The 19,671-nt window shown below is 51.0% G+C and overlaps 8 protein-coding genes across 8 annotated transcripts; 5 read left to right on the top strand and 3 right to left on the bottom strand.

The window, feature by feature from the left end:
- Positions 1 to 2,003: 2,003 nt before the first annotated feature.
- On the top strand, positions 2,004 to 3,062 carry P152DRAFT_475379 (methyltransferase; the record flags this gene model as incomplete). Its single annotated transcript, XM_033681416.1, has 2 exons — positions 2,004 to 2,756; positions 2,829 to 3,062. 2 exons carry the CDS (start codon positions 2,004 to 2,006, stop codon positions 3,060 to 3,062), a joined length of 987 nt encoding a protein of 328 aa, XP_033532169.1.
- A 663-nt stretch (positions 3,063 to 3,725) lies between these two features.
- On the top strand, positions 3,726 to 5,818 carry P152DRAFT_439406 (cytochrome P450). The gene is made up of 5 exons (XM_033677636.1): positions 3,726 to 3,842; positions 3,949 to 4,218; positions 4,284 to 5,149; positions 5,233 to 5,376; positions 5,518 to 5,818. Exons 1-5 carry the CDS (start codon positions 3,780 to 3,782, stop codon positions 5,690 to 5,692), a joined length of 1,518 nt encoding a protein of 505 aa, XP_033532168.1. The 5' UTR covers positions 3,726 to 3,779; the 3' UTR covers positions 5,693 to 5,818.
- A 1,271-nt stretch (positions 5,819 to 7,089) lies between these two features.
- Positions 7,090 to 10,016, bottom strand: P152DRAFT_460237 (uncharacterized protein). The gene is made up of 2 exons (XM_033679854.1): positions 8,700 to 10,016; positions 7,090 to 8,645 (listed from the first exon to the last, which is right to left on the bottom strand). The coding sequence occupies exons 1-2, from the start codon at positions 9,538 to 9,540 to the stop codon at positions 7,183 to 7,185; spliced, it is 2,304 nt and encodes a 767-aa protein (XP_033532167.1). The 5' UTR covers positions 9,541 to 10,016; the 3' UTR covers positions 7,090 to 7,182.
- A 636-nt stretch (positions 10,017 to 10,652) lies between these two features.
- On the top strand, positions 10,653 to 12,038 carry P152DRAFT_460236 (RmlC-like cupin). The gene has a single exon (XM_033679853.1). It carries the CDS (start codon positions 10,747 to 10,749, stop codon positions 11,878 to 11,880), a length of 1,134 nt encoding a protein of 377 aa, XP_033532166.1. The 5' UTR covers positions 10,653 to 10,746; the 3' UTR covers positions 11,881 to 12,038.
- Positions 12,039 to 12,321: 283 nt separating this feature from the next.
- P152DRAFT_475375 (uncharacterized protein) lies at positions 12,322 to 13,813 on the bottom strand (the record flags this gene model as incomplete). Its single annotated transcript, XM_033681415.1, has 3 exons — positions 12,322 to 12,906; positions 12,956 to 13,410; positions 13,516 to 13,813. 3 exons carry the CDS (start codon positions 13,811 to 13,813, stop codon positions 12,322 to 12,324), a joined length of 1,338 nt encoding a protein of 445 aa, XP_033532165.1.
- Positions 13,814 to 14,385: 572 nt separating this feature from the next.
- Positions 14,386 to 15,381, bottom strand: P152DRAFT_460234 (uncharacterized protein). The gene is made up of 2 exons (XM_033679852.1): positions 14,969 to 15,381; positions 14,386 to 14,909 (listed from the first exon to the last, which is right to left on the bottom strand). Exons 1-2 carry the CDS (start codon positions 15,154 to 15,156, stop codon positions 14,477 to 14,479), a joined length of 621 nt encoding a protein of 206 aa, XP_033532164.1. The 5' UTR covers positions 15,157 to 15,381; the 3' UTR covers positions 14,386 to 14,476.
- Positions 15,382 to 16,418: 1,037 nt separating this feature from the next.
- Positions 16,419 to 16,934, top strand: P152DRAFT_450910 (uncharacterized protein; the record flags this gene model as incomplete). Its single annotated transcript, XM_033678195.1, has 1 exon — positions 16,419 to 16,934. One exon carries the CDS (start codon positions 16,419 to 16,421, stop codon positions 16,932 to 16,934), a length of 516 nt encoding a protein of 171 aa, XP_033532163.1.
- Positions 16,935 to 17,691: 757 nt separating this feature from the next.
- P152DRAFT_515712 (uncharacterized protein) lies at positions 17,692 to 18,192 on the top strand (the record flags this gene model as incomplete). The annotated part of the gene is made up of 1 exon (XM_033682911.1): positions 17,692 to 18,192. One exon carries the CDS (start codon positions 17,692 to 17,694, stop codon positions 18,190 to 18,192), a length of 501 nt encoding a protein of 166 aa, XP_033532162.1.
- Positions 18,193 to 19,671: the final 1,479 nt, after the last annotated feature.

Below are 19,671 nucleotides of genomic sequence, written 5' to 3'. Positions count from 1 at the left end.
GTAGTTCGAGTACGGAGACAGGCGAATCGGTTACCGATATCGAGTGTATTGCCGCCGATGGCTTCGTTCTTCCGCCCTATTTTGTCCTTAAGGGTAAGAACCATCTTGAACGGTGGTACGACAGTCCTCGTATTCCAGACGATTACCGGATCAATACCTCAACCTCTGGCTGGTCAAACGATCTAATTGCCTTCGATTGGATTCAACATTTCCACCGGCATACGCAGCACCGCGTTACCCTATGCGGGAAACGGCTTTTCTTATGGATAACCATGGGTCCATCTTACGAACGATTTCATCGAATTTTGCCATGCCGTTGATATTATTCCCTTCCTCGATGAGATGCCTCAGATTCGCGAAAACGCCCTCAAACCACGTACGGTTCGAAATTCCTTTAAAGAGAGGGGTCTTTGGCTGATAGATCCCGAGAAGATTATACCAATAACGTATTCCACAAGCGAGTGGCCCATACAAGCGAGTGGCCCAGCTCATTTTACTAGTAAATTCGACAAAATTCGATATCAATATCTCAACAACCACTGGATAATATAGTCTGAAAACTTAGAGTTAGGTTTTCCTAGCCATTTCTAGCTTACTATTGAAATATTAAAGCCCTAGCTTTTACAGGTATAGAGATACCTACTTCTTGGCAAGATTTAGAGACCAAATCTCTATATCTTTATAACTATAAAAGATAAAGCTCTAAGATTCTAATAATAAGCTAGAAATCGATAGGAAAACCTAATTCTAAGTTTTCAGACTATATTACCCAGTGGTTGTTGAGATATTGATATCGAATTTTGTCGAATTTACTAGTAAAATGAGCTGGGCCACTCGCTTGTATGGGCCACTCGCTTGTGGAATACGTTACTTCATAATCAGATGGATGACGGCCCTGATCTTCAAATATACAATGGGTCTTCTTCTCCACCAACCTCAAGTATTACGCCCCCTCCAAGCGTATCTCCACCCAATACTATTCGAACGGCACGCCGGAGACAGATGAAGATCGTAAATACGCCCGAGGCCCTACTTTCGAGCCGGAAGTACCAACGTCGCATCCGCCAAGCGACCCAGGCCAATATCCGGGCGGTTGAGCTCCTGGAGGAGCTTCAGGTCGTAGTTTCGGATATCCAGCGCCGCCAAAAGCAAGGAAAAAAGCCAAAGACCCGGCGGCATGTAAAAATGCGCCTTAGCCAGACGGGTGCCTTGGATGTCCGGCAGGCGAAGAGACATATCGATGCGCAGGGTGAGGAGGAGCGAAAGGCCAAGATTAGGAAGGCACAGCGGGTATGGGGCCGGGAAAAAGAGAAGGGAGCATCTCCCATACAGGAATTACCCGTGGAGAAGGAGAATGTGGGTTTTAATTTTAATGCGTTGCCAGAATTCGAGCAATACGTCTTTGATATTGAAATTGAAAATATGGTTTATAATGAAAATATCGTATTCGGTGTGGGTGGGGTCCAAGGACCACGGATACAGCTTTGGTGATGAAACAGAGTCTCGAGGCTATCGACCGCCTGTGACGGGGACCCTCCCGGCTGCATGCGCCTTAACGGCCGCCTCAGCTGGGCAACCCCCGCCTACGTTAGGTCTTTCTCCACCAGTTCTAGCATCCCCCCCGCCAATTTTGGGCACCGCCACACCCGTTAGCCCCCCAATCGCCAATTTTGGCAACCCCCTCCCTATGCTTAATACTCCCCCCCTACCAGGGCCTCCGCCACGAGTAGTAGCCGCCCCCGTCACGGGCGGTCCGCGTGCTAGAGATCCTGCTTACTGTAATATGCCAGGCTAAACCGTATATAGATCTCCCTATTCCGTACTTGAACATACTTGGCTGTCTGTGCACTGCACTATGGCACCATAGAACCATACTGCCGGTAACGAACAATGTTAGCGTTGAACACTATAAAAAGTCCCCACAACCCCCCTCCCAGTCAAGTAACCCACAGTCTCCACACCGCCCATCTCTTCACGGCTCGCTCCGCCTTAGCATTTTAGCAATGGCCGATACTCTTCCCGCAATCGAAGTGGATAGTAATGCTGGATCCTTCGTTAGCGACTCTGCCTTCGAGGACGGCACCTCGACTGCTAGTGCCTCGCTCGCCTCCTCCGTAATCGACTACGTCTACGAGAACGGCCGCCGCTACCACGCTTATCGCAAGGGCCAGTACGTGCTACCCAACGATCCAGAGGAGCAGGATCGCCTCGACCTAGGTCACCATCTGTTCCGTCTGCTTCTCGGTGGCAAGCTCTTTCAGGCGCCTATTGACCCCGAGAACAAGCGCGTGCTAGACATTGGCACTGGCACCGGCATCTGGGCGATTGACGTCGGCGATGAGTACCCCAACGCCCAGGTGATCGGTACCGACCTCAGCCCTATCCAGCCTACCTGGATCCCGCCCAACGTAAGGTTCTACGTCGACGATGCGGAGAGCGACTGGGTCTATCCGGCTGATGAGGCCTTCGACCTGATCCACGGCCGCGGCCTCAGCGGTGCCATCGGGGACTGGGACAGACTCATCCGTCAGTCCTTCAACAACCTCAAGCCTGGCGGGTGGCTGGAGTTTCATGAGGCCGAGGCGCAGGCACAGTCCGACGACGACACGGTCGAGCGCGCGGTTAGTACTATGGAGTTCGTCCGCCTATGTAACGACGCTGCTAGACAATTTGGGAGGGAGGTGAGCTGTGCCCACCTCATCAAGGACCGCATGATCAACGCCGGCTTCGTCGACGTTACGTGTGAGATGATGAAGGTACGCGTTATGTCATGGAATTTTTGTCATCTCTCTCCTGCTATCTCCTACACATTCAGCTAATCCGGGTAGGTTCCCATCGGCGTCTGGTCAAAGAGCAAAAGGCTCAAGGAGATTGGCCGCTTTCAGGGCGAGAACTGCATTTCTGGCGTCGAGCCATACACCCTTGGTTTCATCGGCAAAGGGCTCGGCTGGACCGAATTGGAATGCAAGGTCTTCGTTGCAAAGGTCATCGCAGAGCTTCGGGATCCCAAAAATCACTTCTACAGCCTGTTCTACTTTGTCCATGGCAAGAAGCCGGAGTAGAAGAACCCTGGGTTAGTGTTACGGTCTTATTGGATATCAAAACTGCCTATCTCCTTGGCCGCTGAAGGGACTGAAGAAACTGCCATAGAAGATCTGTGATTGTTGATTCATGGACGGCCTCATTTCCTATCCCGACTTCTCCAGCCAGTCCTTTCCCCCTTTTCGTTTCCTGATTCATATTAGGGCTATCTCCCTTTCCGTACCTGTTTCGTATATACATTGATTGGTTGGTCTCGGCGCTAAGCTAGGATTCATGTCCATAATGTTCCGATTTGGCTAATTGACACACTGCGATCCGAAAGTAGAATTGAACTGATTCACTGCATGGCGCATTCACACTCCACAGACTCAAAGTCGAGTCAGGGTCATGCTGTAGTTAATTCGGGTACGGTTCGCCGCATGGGGAACGAAGCTTGCGGCCAAATGGTAGGCTTGCAAAATCTACGCTAAGTCTCGGATGGGGTCATATCCAGGTAACCGAGCACACCTAGTGCGACATGTGGTGCTCATTGCTAGTATTCTCTTGGAAGCCAACCATTCGTTGAGGACGTCCAAGGAAATGCTGCTAAGCAGGATGCTTGGGAGGCGGGGCAGGGTACGTACGGACTACAGAAGATTAATAAGAGAAGTAGTATTCCGTACATGTACGTATTCCAAAAGACTGTTGGATTTCTTAGCAGCTCATCAGAGCGGATTCATCTTGATGATGGGAGTAAAATGACGGAACTATTGGATCGCATTCCGCGGCCGAGCAGTTTGGTGTTGGTCGGGGTTGCTACGGTACGTTCTATTAGGTCCTTTCAGTGAACAGTTCGACTCTGGACAATGAATAGAAGCATTATCATTCCTTCTGTCCTTCCACTTCTTTAGTAACGAGATATGGCAGGGCTTGTTTTACTACATTGGTCTCTTCGTGTACAATGCGTACCTCCATCCCCTTGCAAAGTTTCCCGGTCCGAAGCTTCGAAGCGCGACGCCCTTTCCAAACCTGTATGCGGCTCTCCATGGCGACCAGCAGTTTGACTACGCCGCGCTGCACGGGAAGTATGGACCTGTTGTGCGCATTGGCCCGGACGCGTTGAGCTACATCACGGGAGGTGCCTGGCGAGAGATATACGGGCACCGGCCCGGTAAGACGCACAGCCAGATGCCGAAGGTGAGCACCATATATGCGCCATGGTGGCTGTAGTTTATATCTGGGACCCCGACTGACCCTCTCAGGATCCCGTGCAATATGCCTCGCAGCCCGGACGAGCGTGGAGCATCATTAATGCGCCTACCATCCCAATCCATTCGAAAATCCGACGTCTGCTGAACCCGTCGTTCAGCGAGAAGAGTCTCCGTGGCCAGGAACCGCTTATCACACGCTATGTCGACCTGCTTATTGACCGCCTTAAAGATCGCGTCGGCCAGAAATCCACCAATCTGACCGACTGGATGAACTTCATCACTTTCGACGTGATCGGCGACCTCGCGTACGGCGAGCCCTTCGGCTGCCTCGAAAACGTCCAGATGCACCCCTGGATCCAGCTGACATTCGACTTCCTCAAAACCTTCGTCTACGTTCAGGTGCTGCGCTTCATCCCAGGCGCTCTCGACCTAATGAACGTCTTGATACCCCCAAAGATGCGGAGGAGCCGGGACTATCATTGGGCGCTGACGGCGGCTAAGGTCCAGAAGCGTATAGCGATGGAAACGCAGCGGCCGGATTTCATGGGCCATATTATTGCGACGATGAAAGACGGGGATGGGCTGTCGGTTAAAGAGATGGAGGCGACTTCGGAAGTGTTAATCGTTGCCGGTAGCGAGACGACCGCAACGTTACTGACAGGGTGCTTTTACTATCTGCTAAAGACACCGCGTGCGTATCGGCGGCTGGTCGAAGAGATTCGCGGGACGTTTAAGGAGGAGAAGGAGATCGGATATGACCGTGTTAATAAGTGCCGATATCTGCTCGCGGTCTTGGACGAGGCGCTGCGCATCTATCCGCCGGTTCCGACGTCGATGCAGCGAGTCGTCCCAGGCGCCGGCGATTATATCGAAGGGCAATGGGTTCCGGGCGGCACTCTGGTCAGCGTCGCGCCCTGGTGCGTTCTGAATCCCCTTTGGTTCCCATCCGCTCTTCCTTTCTTTTCCATGGCTTCGTCTAACTGACATGACTGGTCGACAGGGCCGCATACCACTCCGACCGAAATTTCCGGGACCCGGACGATTTTGTACCGGAGCGGTTTCTCGGGGATGAGAAATATAAAGACGATCGCTTCGATGTACTGCAGCCGTTTAGCTATGGGCCGCGGAACTGTATCGGGCAAAAGTAAGTCGTTTTTCTGGTTTCCATAGTGCTATTTCTGGACGACGCCAACAAACAAGGGGCTCTCTGGTCACGTCTGCATCCAATCCGCGTTTTCCACTTCCAATGTGAATCTCCTCCGAATGAATCTGACCGCGTTTCTAGTCTTGCATATCTCGAGATGAAGCTGATCCTCGCCCGCATGATCTGGAACTTCGACCTCACGCTGCTTCCAGAGAGCGAACTGTGGAACCAGCAGAAGGTCTACTTCCTGTGGATGAAGCCGCCACTGTATGTGAAGTTGTCGCTAGTCGAACGGGACGGCACGACCAGTGGTTAGCATAAGACATGACGCAGGTGAGGAGGAGGATATTTCTCATAAGTAGATATGTACCATAGTGTGTGCAATATATTGGCTCCACTGTGGATTCCTGTACGCCGCGGCTGGTAGTTTCTTAAAACTGAGGAATGCTTCTACTGAAACGAAATTGTCGAGCAACCCCATATGGGACTGCCATCCATGCCCCTAATATATCAGTCTTATCAGGACTCCACCCACGGAGTGATGAGACGGCCGGGAATCACTGTATTATTTGTTTATACCCCCTTAGAGGAGAAAGTTGAGACTACGATACCGAACACGTAGACGCCTGGTTGCCATCCTATTCCAGCTGCTGCAAAGAAGCCTCCACGTCCTCTGTCTTGTTACTGCCCGTATTAGGCAAGCGACCGGCGAGTAAAACCATCGTGCCAACGGCTGCCCAAACAGCGACCAGACAGAGAGAAACCCTTCGAGGCCACGTTCCGAATACATAAGGGAAGATGTCATTCCATACCGCGGCATGGAATACGCCATGGAGAATCGCAATGAAATTGCAAACTAGATGGTTTTTCCAACCGGCCTGATGCCTCCGCGAGCTGCTTGAGAATGTGCTCTCTATTCTGGGAGTGAGATAGGAGGGTGGAACACTTTCCCTTCCAACGACGCGAACTAGTTCGCTAGATATTAGATTAATCGTCTCAAAGCCTGGGCCGGAAAGGGTACGTACCAAGCCCAGTTGACTCGGTCTTAGCTATTACACCGGTACCCAAAGAAATCGAAGATGGTTTCTCGATCTCTAGCTCTAGTTGTGCCCCCAGGTCGCTGCACGCCTGTTGAGTTCGATTCACTTCCTCCAGAACTGACTGTTTCTCATTTCTTAGCTCGACTTCCGGTTTTCTCCACGTCATGATTTCAAGCCCTCTCGTTTGCGATATTACAAACTTGGTGCTCGGCTGAGAAACACATCCATAGCAAGAGGTCCGCACTTAGTCTTTTGGGAGGGGGAAGCTGGAGAGGAGTAGTCAATCGCTGGATGTCTGTTGTTACTTGTTAGGGCCAACGCGAACAACTGTGGGCGGGAAACCCGGTGGAAGAAACCGAACTCCGAGGAATAAATAACATGAACATTGAGCTGGACAAAACTGCTATGAATCAAATGAAACTTTTGAGGCGGAAACAAGTAGGTACGTGCCCATACAGCCTGCAGGTGTCAATCGCTGCTGGCATAGTTGGGTCATCTCCGCGACAGAGGATTAGGACCTTGTAGATTTCTTGACAGAAAGAGGGCAGGATTCCCCCGACACACATTTGATGAGAAGGAGAACTGAAAGATGAGCTTCATCACGGTGCTTAGGGGGCGAACGACCAGGACCGGGACCGTATGGTTCCAGGAGATTCTCAGACATATGTTACCTAGCCCGCTCAGTCTTATCTACAAATGGTATCCAATCACGCTAAATACCAGACCATCTGTACGAATCATCTCAAACTTTCCCAAACCATTTCCATCATGTTCCCTCATAAGCACCCACCCTCTCCCCATCGCTTTTTTCAACGTCCCAACTCATCTCCCCCTTCCTCCGCACATCCATACTCTTGCCCCTCCTCCCTACCTCCACACTCTTCCCCCTTCTCCCAAAATCCAAACTCTTTCCCCGCCTCTCCACATCCATACTCTCCCCCCTCCTCCTCTCCTTTTCCTTCTTCTTCTCAATCACCTTCACCGCCTCCCCCGTCAACTTCTGCCGCTTCAGTAGCTCCCGCACGTCCTTCTTCCGCGTTTTCCGATCCCCTATGGAGATCAGCACCCCCGCCGTGATGTTGCACGCGATGCTGAAGCAGAGGATCACCGTGGTGATCGCGACCGGCCGCACTTTGTAGTAGATCCCCCACGTGCAGGCGCCGAGCGAGATTTGGAGGAGGGAGTGGCAGTCGAGAAGGACGACGATTGCGATGAGGTAGCGGAGCGGGAACGCGTAGTGCGTGGGTGTTTCGTGCGGCTTGTAGAACGTGTGGGAGCGCGCGAACTTTTTCTGGTGGTGTGAGAGCCGCTGCTGTTCTTTAGGTGTGAGCACTGTGTATTCCCACGACGACAGGTCGGTTTTAATGGACGCCGCGTCGTTTTCGACGTCGGTGTCAGAGTCGCGGCGCGGCGTGGATTCGGCTTCCTCGACGGGCTTCTCACGCTCGTCGCAGTGGCGTTGCTCCTTGAACTTCTGGTCGGCGATAGCGGCATCGTCGTTCGGGTCGATGGGTTTGGGTTCGGGCTTCGGCTCGCCGATCTGCCGGGTGGGGAAATCGTTTTTGTTTTTAAGCTCGGGGAGCCCGCGCTTGTTCCGTAGCTCCCATGTTTTGTGGCCGTATTTGGCGATGAAGATCATGTGGTAAGTGTCGACGGCGCGGAAGGGCGCGAGGCCATCGCCGACTACGGCGAAGAGCGCGACGAGCACGCTGTCGATGATGTGGACGACGTAGAGTTGGCGATCGCCAAGGTAGATCCAACCGATTAAGAAGAGCACCCATGCGAGTCCAAAGAGGGTGATGAGCGTCGCATACAGCGTGACGAGGAACCCCAGTGGCCGTTTAACATATTGGCCGAATCCTTTCATCGACCGCTTGAGTCTTGATCGTCGTGAATGCAGCATGTGTCTCACGTGGTCGTTCAGTTCCTCCTTCTCGCCAGGACCCCAGCCGTCGAGCGACATGCCGTGGGGAAGGACAGCATACCGCGAGTCCGTGAGTGTCGAGCTGATGGTATCGCGGGTCTGTGTCCGTTCGGCGGTTGTCATTTTTGAGATATCTTCTGTCGATATTGTCGGTAGACCCTCGGGTTCTGGTTCCTGGTAAGGAGGCCCCGGGGCCGGCCGAGTGACGGTATATGTTGGTCTTCGATTAAGCCAGCCACCCAAATCGGGAACGAAAAGGGAGTTTTGCACGTTTGTAAGCGTGGTCAAGGTGGACACCTCCGGATCTGAATGTTTAGTTAATCTTGGGTATGATCAGGGATTTCGAACCGTGCTCATACCAACAACGTCAAGGTAATCGACGATCTCGGGCCCATACTCGCCAAGTTGCACACTATTCTCATTTACCGCATTATCCGGGTAATCAACCTGTGGTCTCCGATTGAACCCCCCGAAAAACCCTCGCGTCGCGCTCCGAATACCCCCCCAATGTTGATTTGCATGGCGAGCGGCATGGAGATTCTCAGGCGGGATTCCCTCCCGTTGTGCCCAATCGTCCTGAAAATCGGGGGCCGTCTGCGTTCGATGTATCCCATACTCGGGCACATAGGCAGGATGAGGCTGCGAGGTATGTGGTTCTTCTTCGCGCAGGCACTCCATCGCAGGCGCAATGTTCCGAGGACCCCCAATTAGCTCCATCGACGGCCGCTGTGGCTCCGACCGACTTCTTATTCGACCGCCGCTTCCATCGCTGGGTATGTGCTCCAGTTGCGCAACCGATTGAGCCGGCGTCTGTGCGGTGTTGGAAGGCTGTCGGTTCAAGCTTGCTCCGGATTCCATGCGTCGGATTCGGATACTTGGTCGGCGACTTCGCTGTGGACGAGCGGGTTCGGGTTGAAGGAGATTCGACTGAGGAACGGTGGCGAAATCGCGAGAGTGAGGAGGTGGTCGCAGGGCGTGGGAGTCGACTTGCGGAGGGGTCTGCTGAGCAGACGGCATGGGTGAGACATGCTGCGATGGGGTGTTGCGTGACGGCGACGTCGTAGATGTCGGGTCGTCATGGTATATCTGGGTGACAGTCCCATCAGGGCCGGTAGTTGTCGTGGTTGAGGGAGAAAAGGTCGTGGTCTGCACTTCGTCCGGGTGGTTGGGGTCAGAGTTGACCTGATGTGTAGGATTCATCTTGGAAACTCGAGTCGGTCGCTCCGTACAGGATCCTCGGGTGTATTAATCCGTCAAATTGACATTAAGACTCAACTGACAACTTGTAACCAAAAGCGACACTTTCCTATACGGCGTGAATACGCCAGGTGAAGGCAAATAAGGAGTAAAATAGAAATTAGATATCATATCGTGAGTATGTAGGGACGAACAAGTAATAATCTGGGTTCCTTACGGTGATGACCTCGTTGCTTAGCACCAGTTTACTCATCCCATCCTGGTCCTGGATATTAGTGAGGGTGGCCAATCGTGGCGTTGGCGTTTTCCCAGTGAAATCAGACCCTCTCCAGGAGTCCAGGGTCATCCAAACAGAACAGGGCAGGGCTGAAGATTATCTCCAAGGGACCCGACATCCCCGGCTGCCCCGGATGGATTCAGGGTTACTATCATTGCCGATTTGCATTAGTTGGAATCGAGGAGTTGTTCATCCGGTTTTTGGTGTACCATGACGGCATTAGATCGTCTTAGTTGTCACCTTTGTTGCCTGAAGACCTGCCAAGGCACAATTTTATAATATAAGGCACGTGATATTTCGTCATTCCAATTGCTGCGATTCTACCTAGGGCAGTCCAAATGAGCGCATCTGGATTAAATGATGAATTACGGAGGAATCTCATAAAAGGTGGCGGTAATGGGCCCGTGCGTTGCTGACTCATCATGTAACCCGCCTTCTTTATGAAGAATTGAGGATTGAAGCTATGTATATACACGTCCATTCCTGCTATGGTTTGGTTATTTAAGTGATGTAAATGTTGATTACAAGACTATATACAGTTGGAGAGAGCTTTACGAATGGGTAGAATCCACAAATACCGATGTGAGTGCCTCAGGCACTCACATTTGGGTAATGCTATACCTAATTGGGCTAGTATTTATGAGAGCATTTATGAGCGCTAGGGCTAAATCGGGTTAGATTTCATGAAGACTTTATGAGAACGGCGTGCCCTAACCGCGCCACCGTGGAATCACATTCCGTGACTAAGTGTCTGGCTCCAGCCAGGGCGGAATCCATTCCGCGATATCAACAATTATCTGATGACTGATCTAGTTACATAGTAAGCAGCTTCAAAGCATCGCTTCTTAAATGTAGGGTTTGCAACATGATCACAATGAGCAGAGTTTTCTTCCTTCTCACCATCGACTCCGAGTCTATATAAGAACCACTCCATGTTCTCTCGCCGGCTTTTGCCCACCCTTTTCTGCATCATAGCAATCGCCATCTACAATCCATCCATCACGGCTCCACTAACCAAGAAAGCCGCCCAACTGGGTATCAATTTCCTCTCCGCATTCCGCAACCTTCCCAAACCAAACCTTATCAAAATCATCAACCCCTCCACCATGACATCCAAACCCACCCCCTCCGCCCCCTTCGTCGGCTTCCCCGTCATCCCCCCCAACCACACATGCACCCACACCCCCCGCACCCTCTCCCGCATCCTCCCCTCCCGCGACCAACCCGAAGGTGCCGGCGCCCGCGTCCGCCGCACCATTGGCACCCCCTCCCTCCGCAACCTCACCCCGTTCCTCATGCTCGACCACTTCCGCATCTCCGCCGACGCCGGGTTCCCCGATCACCCGCACCGCGGCCAAGAAACCATCACCTACCTCATCTCCGGTGGTGTCGACCACGAGGACTTTGCGGGGAACAGGGGGCGGTTGGAGCCAGGGGATCTGCAGTTCATGACGGCGGGGAGGGGCATCGTGCATGCGGAGATGCCGGCGAAGGAGGAGAATGAGGGGATGCAGCTGTGGGTGGATTTGCCGGAGGAATTGAAGGGGTGTGAGCCGCGGTATCGCGATTTAAGAGCGGCGGAGGTGCCGCGAGTGGAGGCGGATGGGGGGAGGGTGAAGGTGAAGGTGATTAGTGGGCGGAGTTACGGGACGGAGAGCGCGAAGGAGTTGGCGTATACGCCAGTGTGGTTCCTCGATGTGGAGATGCAGGCGGGCGCGAAGTTCGAGCAGGAGGTGCCGGATGGGTGGACGGCGTTTGTGTATCTGATGGACGGAGCGGCGAAGTTCGGCGCGGATACGGAGGGGAGGGAGGTCAAGAAGTTCGATATTGCGGTGTTCAAGCCGGAGGGAGATGAGATCCTGGCGAGCACGGCGGAGGGCGAGACGGCGAGGTTCATCGTGGTGGCAGGCATGCCGCTCGATCAGCCGATCGTGCAATACGGGCCGTTCGTCGTCACATCGCGGGAGGAGGTGTATCAGGCGATGGAGGATTATCAGTCGCACGCCAATGGGTTTGAGAGGGCGAAAAATTGGGGAAGCGAGATTGGGAAGCGCATGGAGCACTGATTCCGCCAGGCCGGCGAACACTGGGAACACTGGGACTTCGGCTTAGTGTGAGAGATCTTTATCGCCAGATGAATCACGGCCATTTTCTAGATATGCTTATACTTGTTCCTGTATATATATGTACTAGATTGTAATAGACTCTGTCCTCTCAATTTGGATGATATTTTGAATTGCTATCTGCCTTGGTAGTTCACATTGTGTGTAACCGTTCGCTGCGGCTCTTTTCCACATCCTGTAACAGCCTCACTGAACTGCGATTCACTGAAATCCGTGCAGTTCACGGAGACCTAGAAAAGGCCTTTCCCGATGCCAATAATCTTTCGTATCCATGCTCCCCCTATATACTTCGCGTTTTCATCGATCTACCCGTCGTCAGCATCTATACTGACTAATAGACCCCGACCACCTATAAACCACTCCATGCTCGAGATCATGCTCTAGTTACTGTTTCGAACCCATCTGCGACGTAGCGGTCTCTTGAAGAACCGTATTGATAACGTCCGCCATCTGGTTCGACCGATCCTTCAGCAGCACCACTTTCCCTTTCTCCTCCACAAGCGTCTTCGACAACCCCCCTAGCGACTCAGCGCGAACCGTGGAATGCTCGCTGACCTTGCGGAACACCCTCTCGGCGGTCCGCAATGTTTCTTTCAACTTGTCCAAGTCCTCCTGTAGCTCGTCAAGTTCCCAGGCCCTCTCGCCGAGCTCTCTGCGCAGCTGCCCAGCTTCCTCGCTCGTTAGGCCGGTTTCCTTCTCATTGTTGAGCTCGGCTGTGAGCTTATTGACCGTGTGTTCGACATTCTGGCGTCGGATCCTCTCCTCGTTCAGGTTCCGTGCTAGGTCTTGGTACTCCTTAGAGTCGATCGGCGCAGGGTTCGGCCTCTCCGTCGCTAGGGTGAGGCTCTCTTTAAGGGCAGAGAGTTCCTGCTTTAGGTTCGTGTTTTCTTCCCAGAAGGAAGTAAGCTGCTCTCGAAGATTGTTCTCCACATGGCCAAGTGCGGACTGATGGGTAATACAACCATTCAGCTATTAGATAGTCAGCGTGCTGCATCTTATAAAATGACAAGGCCCATACTACCTGGTTTGTAACCTTCTTGATCTCCCCTTCTAGATCCTCGTTGTCCTCTATCAACTTGGATTTCTCCTGATCGAGGTCCTCGATTAAGTCGCGCAAATGCGCAGCGTCCGCAAACTCACGTTTAGCGTAAGCTCTGTACCTTTCGTCCGCACCCTCGCTGAGTTCCTTTAGGTGATCCCTTTCCATGATTAGATCCGCACACTTCTGCGCCAGTTGCTCACCCGCTTCTTCGACCAGGTCGAGGGAGCGTTTGAGCTGGTCGTTCTCCCGTTTAGCCGTCTCGTGCGCGAGAACTATGCTGAATAGATCAGCCATTCGAATGTCTTTCATCTTTTCAACTGCTTTAGCTCTGGGGGTGTTCCCTTCCGCACCAGCAGTATTTGTTATGCTGCGAGGTACCAGGGCAGTGGAGAGCATCGGGTCAGCAGCAGCCGTGGATTTGTTGGTGGTGCCTTTATCAGTCCTGTCAGTAGTGTTCCTGTGATTGTGCCGAGGATATTGCAGTAAAGAAACCTGGAAACCTGACAATTCCATATATAAGTATTAAGTTAACATACCCTGTGGTTCCGCCAAACCATTAGAATTCGCACCATTAACATTTTCATTTCTAGGAGCCGTCTTATTCTTCTCGGATCCAGCGACTGGTTTAGGCACAAATTGCGCCGCCGTAGGGTTGAATGGAGGAGTGGATATGGAAGCTTTGCGCTGCGGAGGAGTTATATGAATCTTCTTCTGTTTGCTAGGTGTGTTCTCATTCCTAACAGTCAGATCTTCCGCAGGCTCAGCGAAGAAGTAAGACTTGCGTCGGACGCTACGCGAGGACCCTGACGCCTGTGATCCTCGTTGGTCTGACATGCTCCACACCTGGTGTTTGCCGTCCGCAGTGATCAGAAGGAACAGCGGTTAAGGAAGTTAAAGTGGTTGATAGAAGAGTCAAAAGCGATAGCGCTTGAACGAGATAGAATTAAGTGATAGTGCGGCGAGATTCAACGCTTAAAAGCGATGTGTGTAAGTGTGTGGCAGTGATGGGAAAAAGGAAAAGGAAGAAGTAATAGGAAGAGGTGATGGGAAGTAGCCATGTATAAATAATCAGGAAAATGAAATGTTTTGCTCAAAGTCTAGTGCGTTAACACAAATTAAAGGTGGAAATATTGGAGAGACGGTGTGAATCCGACCTTATCGAAGTAGTCATGGCTGATCGATCTTTCCATGATTTTAGACACCAGTAACTGTTAATCCCATCATATGCACACGATCACTTTCGTCTATTATTAGTCTTTCTCCATGTCTGCGCTTCATATGATGTTCTGCTTCGAATGGAGATCACCGTAATAAAACTTGTCAGGCCACGATTCTATTGGGGAGTCAGAAGTCACTATGGTTTTCATGAACAGTACAAAAATCCATGAAAATAGAAATACAGAACAGTCAAATGTAATCGGCATCATTTTCTAGCTCGGAATCACGAGGCAGCTAGGACTTACATTGACGCTGATATTTGGCATATCTCCGAGTTCTCTACCATAACTGCTGCTCTTGCGCCGTGTCCTTCCACAAGTAGCCAGAAACAGCCCTCAATGGCACATTCGACCCATCGCTCTCCTCCGAGCCGTCTCCTTTTCTCCCAACCCTGAACAGCCTAACCACCGGCTTGTTTATATCGCGCAAAGCCGCCGTACATAGCAATCTCGGGTCTCCTCGCGATTCGATAGCTACCTGCTGAGCTGCCACGGCTATCATATCCACATCTTTCCCGGATCCTAGCTCGATGAAGCTGATCGCTGGGTCGTTGTACGAGGCGATCTCGGGTCGAGTGAAGGCCGCGAGTGGAGACATGGTCATGACGGTCGGCGCACCCGCAAGGGCGGTTGGCGTTTCCGAGAGGTATTTAAATAGAGCTTGGACGGGCGCGGAGGCCATGTGTATGTCGTTTGCAGCTTGGCTGGCATATCTAACATGTGTGTCAGCAAGCGATTCGGACTCTGTTTCCAACTTTCCATGGACGCTCACTCTTCGATACAATAGATCTTTCGGTCGTCCGAAGGATCCCTAGGAACCGCGACGCAGTACTTCAATGCTCCTGGCTCCGTTGCTTTAGTGTTGCTCACGATCTTCGCAAGAAGATCAATGACGGCATCCCGATACTCTGTGCTCCTCGTTTCGAAGACGACAACAACGTATTGAGACCAGACTGCCATGTTTAACGACTCCTATTGTTCAGTTGACCGGCTTCGGAAGTCATGAATGCCAGCATTAGCATCCATGAAGTATTAGCCCGAGGCTTCGGCTGAAATCGCTGGGTTCATCGTCGATCGAAGATAGGCGCATCGTTGGTTGCGGTGCATATCTGGGAGCACGCCATTGACATACAAACCATAGTATAGATCTCTATCTTCACCATTCTCAAGAGCCCACTCTTGTCGGGTACTCTATGCCTCGAAAATCAGTTTCATGCACCGGCTTTGGACCTGTCAAGATAGGACTGAGGTTAAGGTTCACGTGATCCACAGTGTCGGGAGGCTAGCGGCATTCAACATAGAACTAGGGGCCAATTGGCGGTTTTCGTCAAACTTCGTTTCATTTTCATTTCCTCTTTTAGATTTTATCTCCATATTTCATGTACGGTACTACAACATTGTCTCGATATCATCGTGCTGGCTGGTTCATCGCTCGGCATTGATATTGACCAATTACCCAATCATCAAAATCAGATCAGATCGACTGAACGAATTTTAGTAACATTCCAGATTGCTCCTTTGCTCAAAACCAGACTCCCTGTCATCTCTTTTTTAGTTTCATTCTCAATCAGTTATAGGAGTCGTTTGCTATTGGTTGTAGTGACTTTCATAATCCAGAGTTCTTGACCTCGACATTTCCTTCCGTCAACCCCTCTATACCGAATAGAATTTGGCATTGGGGGAACGCCTACGGGGATGTAGCTCAAAATTTTCTCGTAATATTCAGATCTTCCATTTGTTTTTCCCCTACACCCGGGGCTGCTGCATCCTGGCGTTTTGACTTTTGCCTCTTCACCGCCCGGTCGGTGTACCACTGTACAATCAATTGCCTGATTGAACAAGCCTTGTGTTCACGATGCCTATCCTAGTTGCTTCGTTTCGGGTTCGCTGGCGGTGAGCGCTACATGAAGTAGAAGCTTGCCGATTGTACGGGTCAGCCTTTCACTCTACTTTAGAAGCCGAGACTATGAGCAATTCCAGTTTGAGTCGCACAATCTTGGCTCTCAATTGCAAACACTGTCCCTGTCCGTCTTAAGTCATAGCCGCTTCATAAATCCTTCTCCTCACTATGCAACAATAACCATTGAATTCACCCAGAGCACCGTGGATATCACCATCCCCACGTAACTATATACCATAACCTATGCCCGTTACTGCCAAAAAGCTTTCTATGGGACTTCCAGACATCTGTGTATAGCCTCGATACCATCTGGCGTTGCCATATGCAGGGCTACGCAACGAGCACCTGCTGCCCGTCGGACAACTTTTACACAGAGATGCGCGTTCTTGTCGAGCTACTATTCGCCTGGCGTATGACCAGGCCAGTATACGAGCTGCCCAACGCCAGGTGGCCGTACCACATCAAGCTCCAAACACTTGGACTAATATCTGGCGGTAAGAGACTTTCAACAGGCGCCATGGTGGGCATCGAAATTTGCGCGTTCCGCGCGCCCCTCTTCGCTATCGCCGGAGTGCTATTCTTTCCTTACAAGTATAAGAAGTTGAAGCAAAACCCTGCTCTCAGCGGACCCGAATCGGCGGTCATCCAGCCGAAATCAGCGACGGATGGCATACCAGAAACATCCCCACAGGATGCACCCACGATGACTCAGCATAAGCACGAAATGCCAATGAATCCTGAATGCGGAACGCCTGCGGTAAATTCAACGATGTCGCTTATGTTGAGTTTTGGGCCTAATAGGGTTGCACAGGAGAATGTGACCCCCATGAATTGCTAGCTGGAAGATATTGACTAATCCGCCCCGGATGGGGGGGTTATTTCGTGGTATAGCATGCTTCACGCCCACCCACAGCCTGCATGAAGAGGGAGTCACAGGACTACAGGACCAAAGGGAGTACCAGTACTAGTACCGGTCCGGTGTCCTAAGTAATATACGGTAGGGTCTAATGTCTTGTCAGTACGTAGTACAGCGCTGAACATGGTGCTATTACTGTTAGGATTGCAAAATGCCAATATGTTGGTACTCTACCAAAGTAAGCGAAGTTGATACCTACGGACCCTTTCCCCAGACCTTGTGTTCTTCTGGTTCCCTACCGAACTTGGCCTCATTGACTCATTCATAGGAACCATTTCTACCTTCACTTCCGGTAATCCATCGCTAACCTCCCAAACTATTGTATCGACACGCTGCGGTCTTTTGGTTACTTTCCCAGCCTCTAATCAGTATGGAGTCTATCTCAGGCCCCAGCCATAAATCGGACCTTTCGAGGCCTCGCAGTCACTCAACACTTACAGTGTCTTAACTGGAACAAATCAAAACAACTCACCACTGAATAATTCCCCCAGTGCACTTATCTGCCTCTTTCCTAAGGAGCAACCTCACTCCGCATTGAACTCAGGCGACCACGACTGCACAAGCAACTGCTGCCGCTCTAACAATAGCTTCTCCCCTAGCTGTACGTCCTTGATAAACCTTTATTCCCGAGTAACTTGCCAATATCTGAGACTAGACTACGACTCGGTAACTCCTCACGATGCAGACATCCACCGATAAACAGAATCAGCAGCCAAAGAGCTCTGGAATCAAAGAGATTCTCAAGAAATTGGTCGACACTCAACAGTCATCGCTCAAGGTTCTTGACCAGATGGAGGTGCGGGTTGGGCGTATCGAAGCGCAGGTTGGGCGGCTAAAAGCGCAGGTTGACCGTATTGAGGAAGAGCAGTCTGAGCAGAGGCATGCTCAGAATTGGCGAGATCGTGATGCGCAGATTGAGCGTAATGTCGATACACAGATGAGGCGTACTATGAATGCGCAAGTTAGCCGTATCAATGCGCAGGTTTGCCGTGTTGATGTGCAGGTTAGCCGTATTGGGCGTTCTGTTGAGTCTCTGAAGAGACAGAAATTGGAACTACCTCTTCGGGAAAGCCAGGATGTGAAGATGGATACGGAATTCAAGACACCGGATAAGGAGCCGAACGAGGAGATGGACGATGAAATGGACGAGAACCCCGATCCGCTTTGGGAGGTTGTGTGATGGATTATCATATACCAGTACCAGTAGTTATCTTAGTTTTAACTGGTCCTGCATAGGTTCAAACCATCAGAGAACACCGCCTGTACTGCTAGCAGCTAGTTCTACATCACTTCTTTAGTTCAGAATCGATATCCATCACTCTCTTTTACAATCTTGAATAGTTCAAGGAGCTTCTAACTTAGGTTTCCATCCAACCACATGGTTTCCAGATCCGGCACTGTCATGATACGTTAGTGGACCTTGTGGATATCACAGCCGTCTACTCGTACTAAACCATAGCATCTGACATTCCTACACCACAGCCAACCCGACTTAATAACCCTTCATATCGCTAGTCTGCCTCAGCACATAGCCGTTGCCGAGTAGTTATGGACGCCTTTTGCCGTAAATTGCCGGGTGCTGTTGTTGGTGATTTCGGGGTGGCTTGGAGGAATTCCAGTGGTATTAGCCTAAGGTGTCATGCTACTTCTTGGAGTCGCCATCTCAGGGTAGTCATCATACCTCGATGAATCTGTTGTTGTAGAACTCGGATTGGAAGCCTCAGAATAGATGCAGTACAATCGCGGGTTGACAGCTCCGCGTAGTTGGTATGTCCTCGTGCAGTTGGGACTGTAGGGTTGGATGCGGCCGTAATTCAAATGGGAAAGGATTTCATACGGCGAAATTGACTTACTAAACGCCATTGCACTAGGACAAATTTACCCCAAAAAATGAGTTTCCTTGAACTAGGAAGAAATGAAGGTCAACTCAGAGAAACGATAGTTCAGTGAAAGAGATATTTAAGCAGGACTGGGACAATCCGGCACTGGCAACTTCAGCTCTAGATATATGCAAGACTTGAACAACATAGAAAGTATAAAATCTTCAGTTACAACGCAATGAAATGGGGACCAGATAAAGCAGTAAAGGCGTTCAAAGAGAATCATGCCGCTATTGGCTTTGGCGTTCGCGTTGTTGCGAGGTTTGTTCCGATAAGAAACAGTCATTCAGAGAGGAGCTGGTACAATGCCCGGATATCAAGCATTTTGCTATAAGGCAATATCCACCTGCCGTCCAATATACCAGAACAATGAAGATACTGATGATATTGAAGTCGAGCAGGCTGAATCCCGCCCCTTTTTCCCCTATCTCGCCCAGCCGCCATTACTAAGCTGGGTCACCTTCTCCCTCGGTCCGCACTAACTTTGCATTCATGTTTTTCATCATTCCAAGCCACGCATGTAGACAGTGACAAACTGACAATTGGTAAGGACAGGTGCGTGTGGTATGTTGATATCTTGATACACATCAATGACATCAGCATATCAGATCATTTCCCCTTCAATTCAATGATGACGTTCAATAAGCAGCGATCCCAACCCCTCTTCCCCGCGGTTACGGCTGCAGGTAAACTCGGGTTTGTGTTGCATATGTATACGAGTTACCAGTTCAGATATTCTCCTAAGAACAGTCCTTTAATACTACATCCAAGTCAATCCA

This window comes from Eremomyces bilateralis, assembly GCF_010015585.1.
Source record: "Eremomyces bilateralis CBS 781.70 unplaced genomic scaffold P152scaffold_17, whole genome shotgun sequence".
Lineage (NCBI taxonomy): Eukaryota > Fungi > Ascomycota > Dothideomycetes > Eremomycetales > Eremomycetaceae > Eremomyces > Eremomyces bilateralis.
This window is presented reverse-complemented; position numbering and strand designations above follow the sequence as displayed.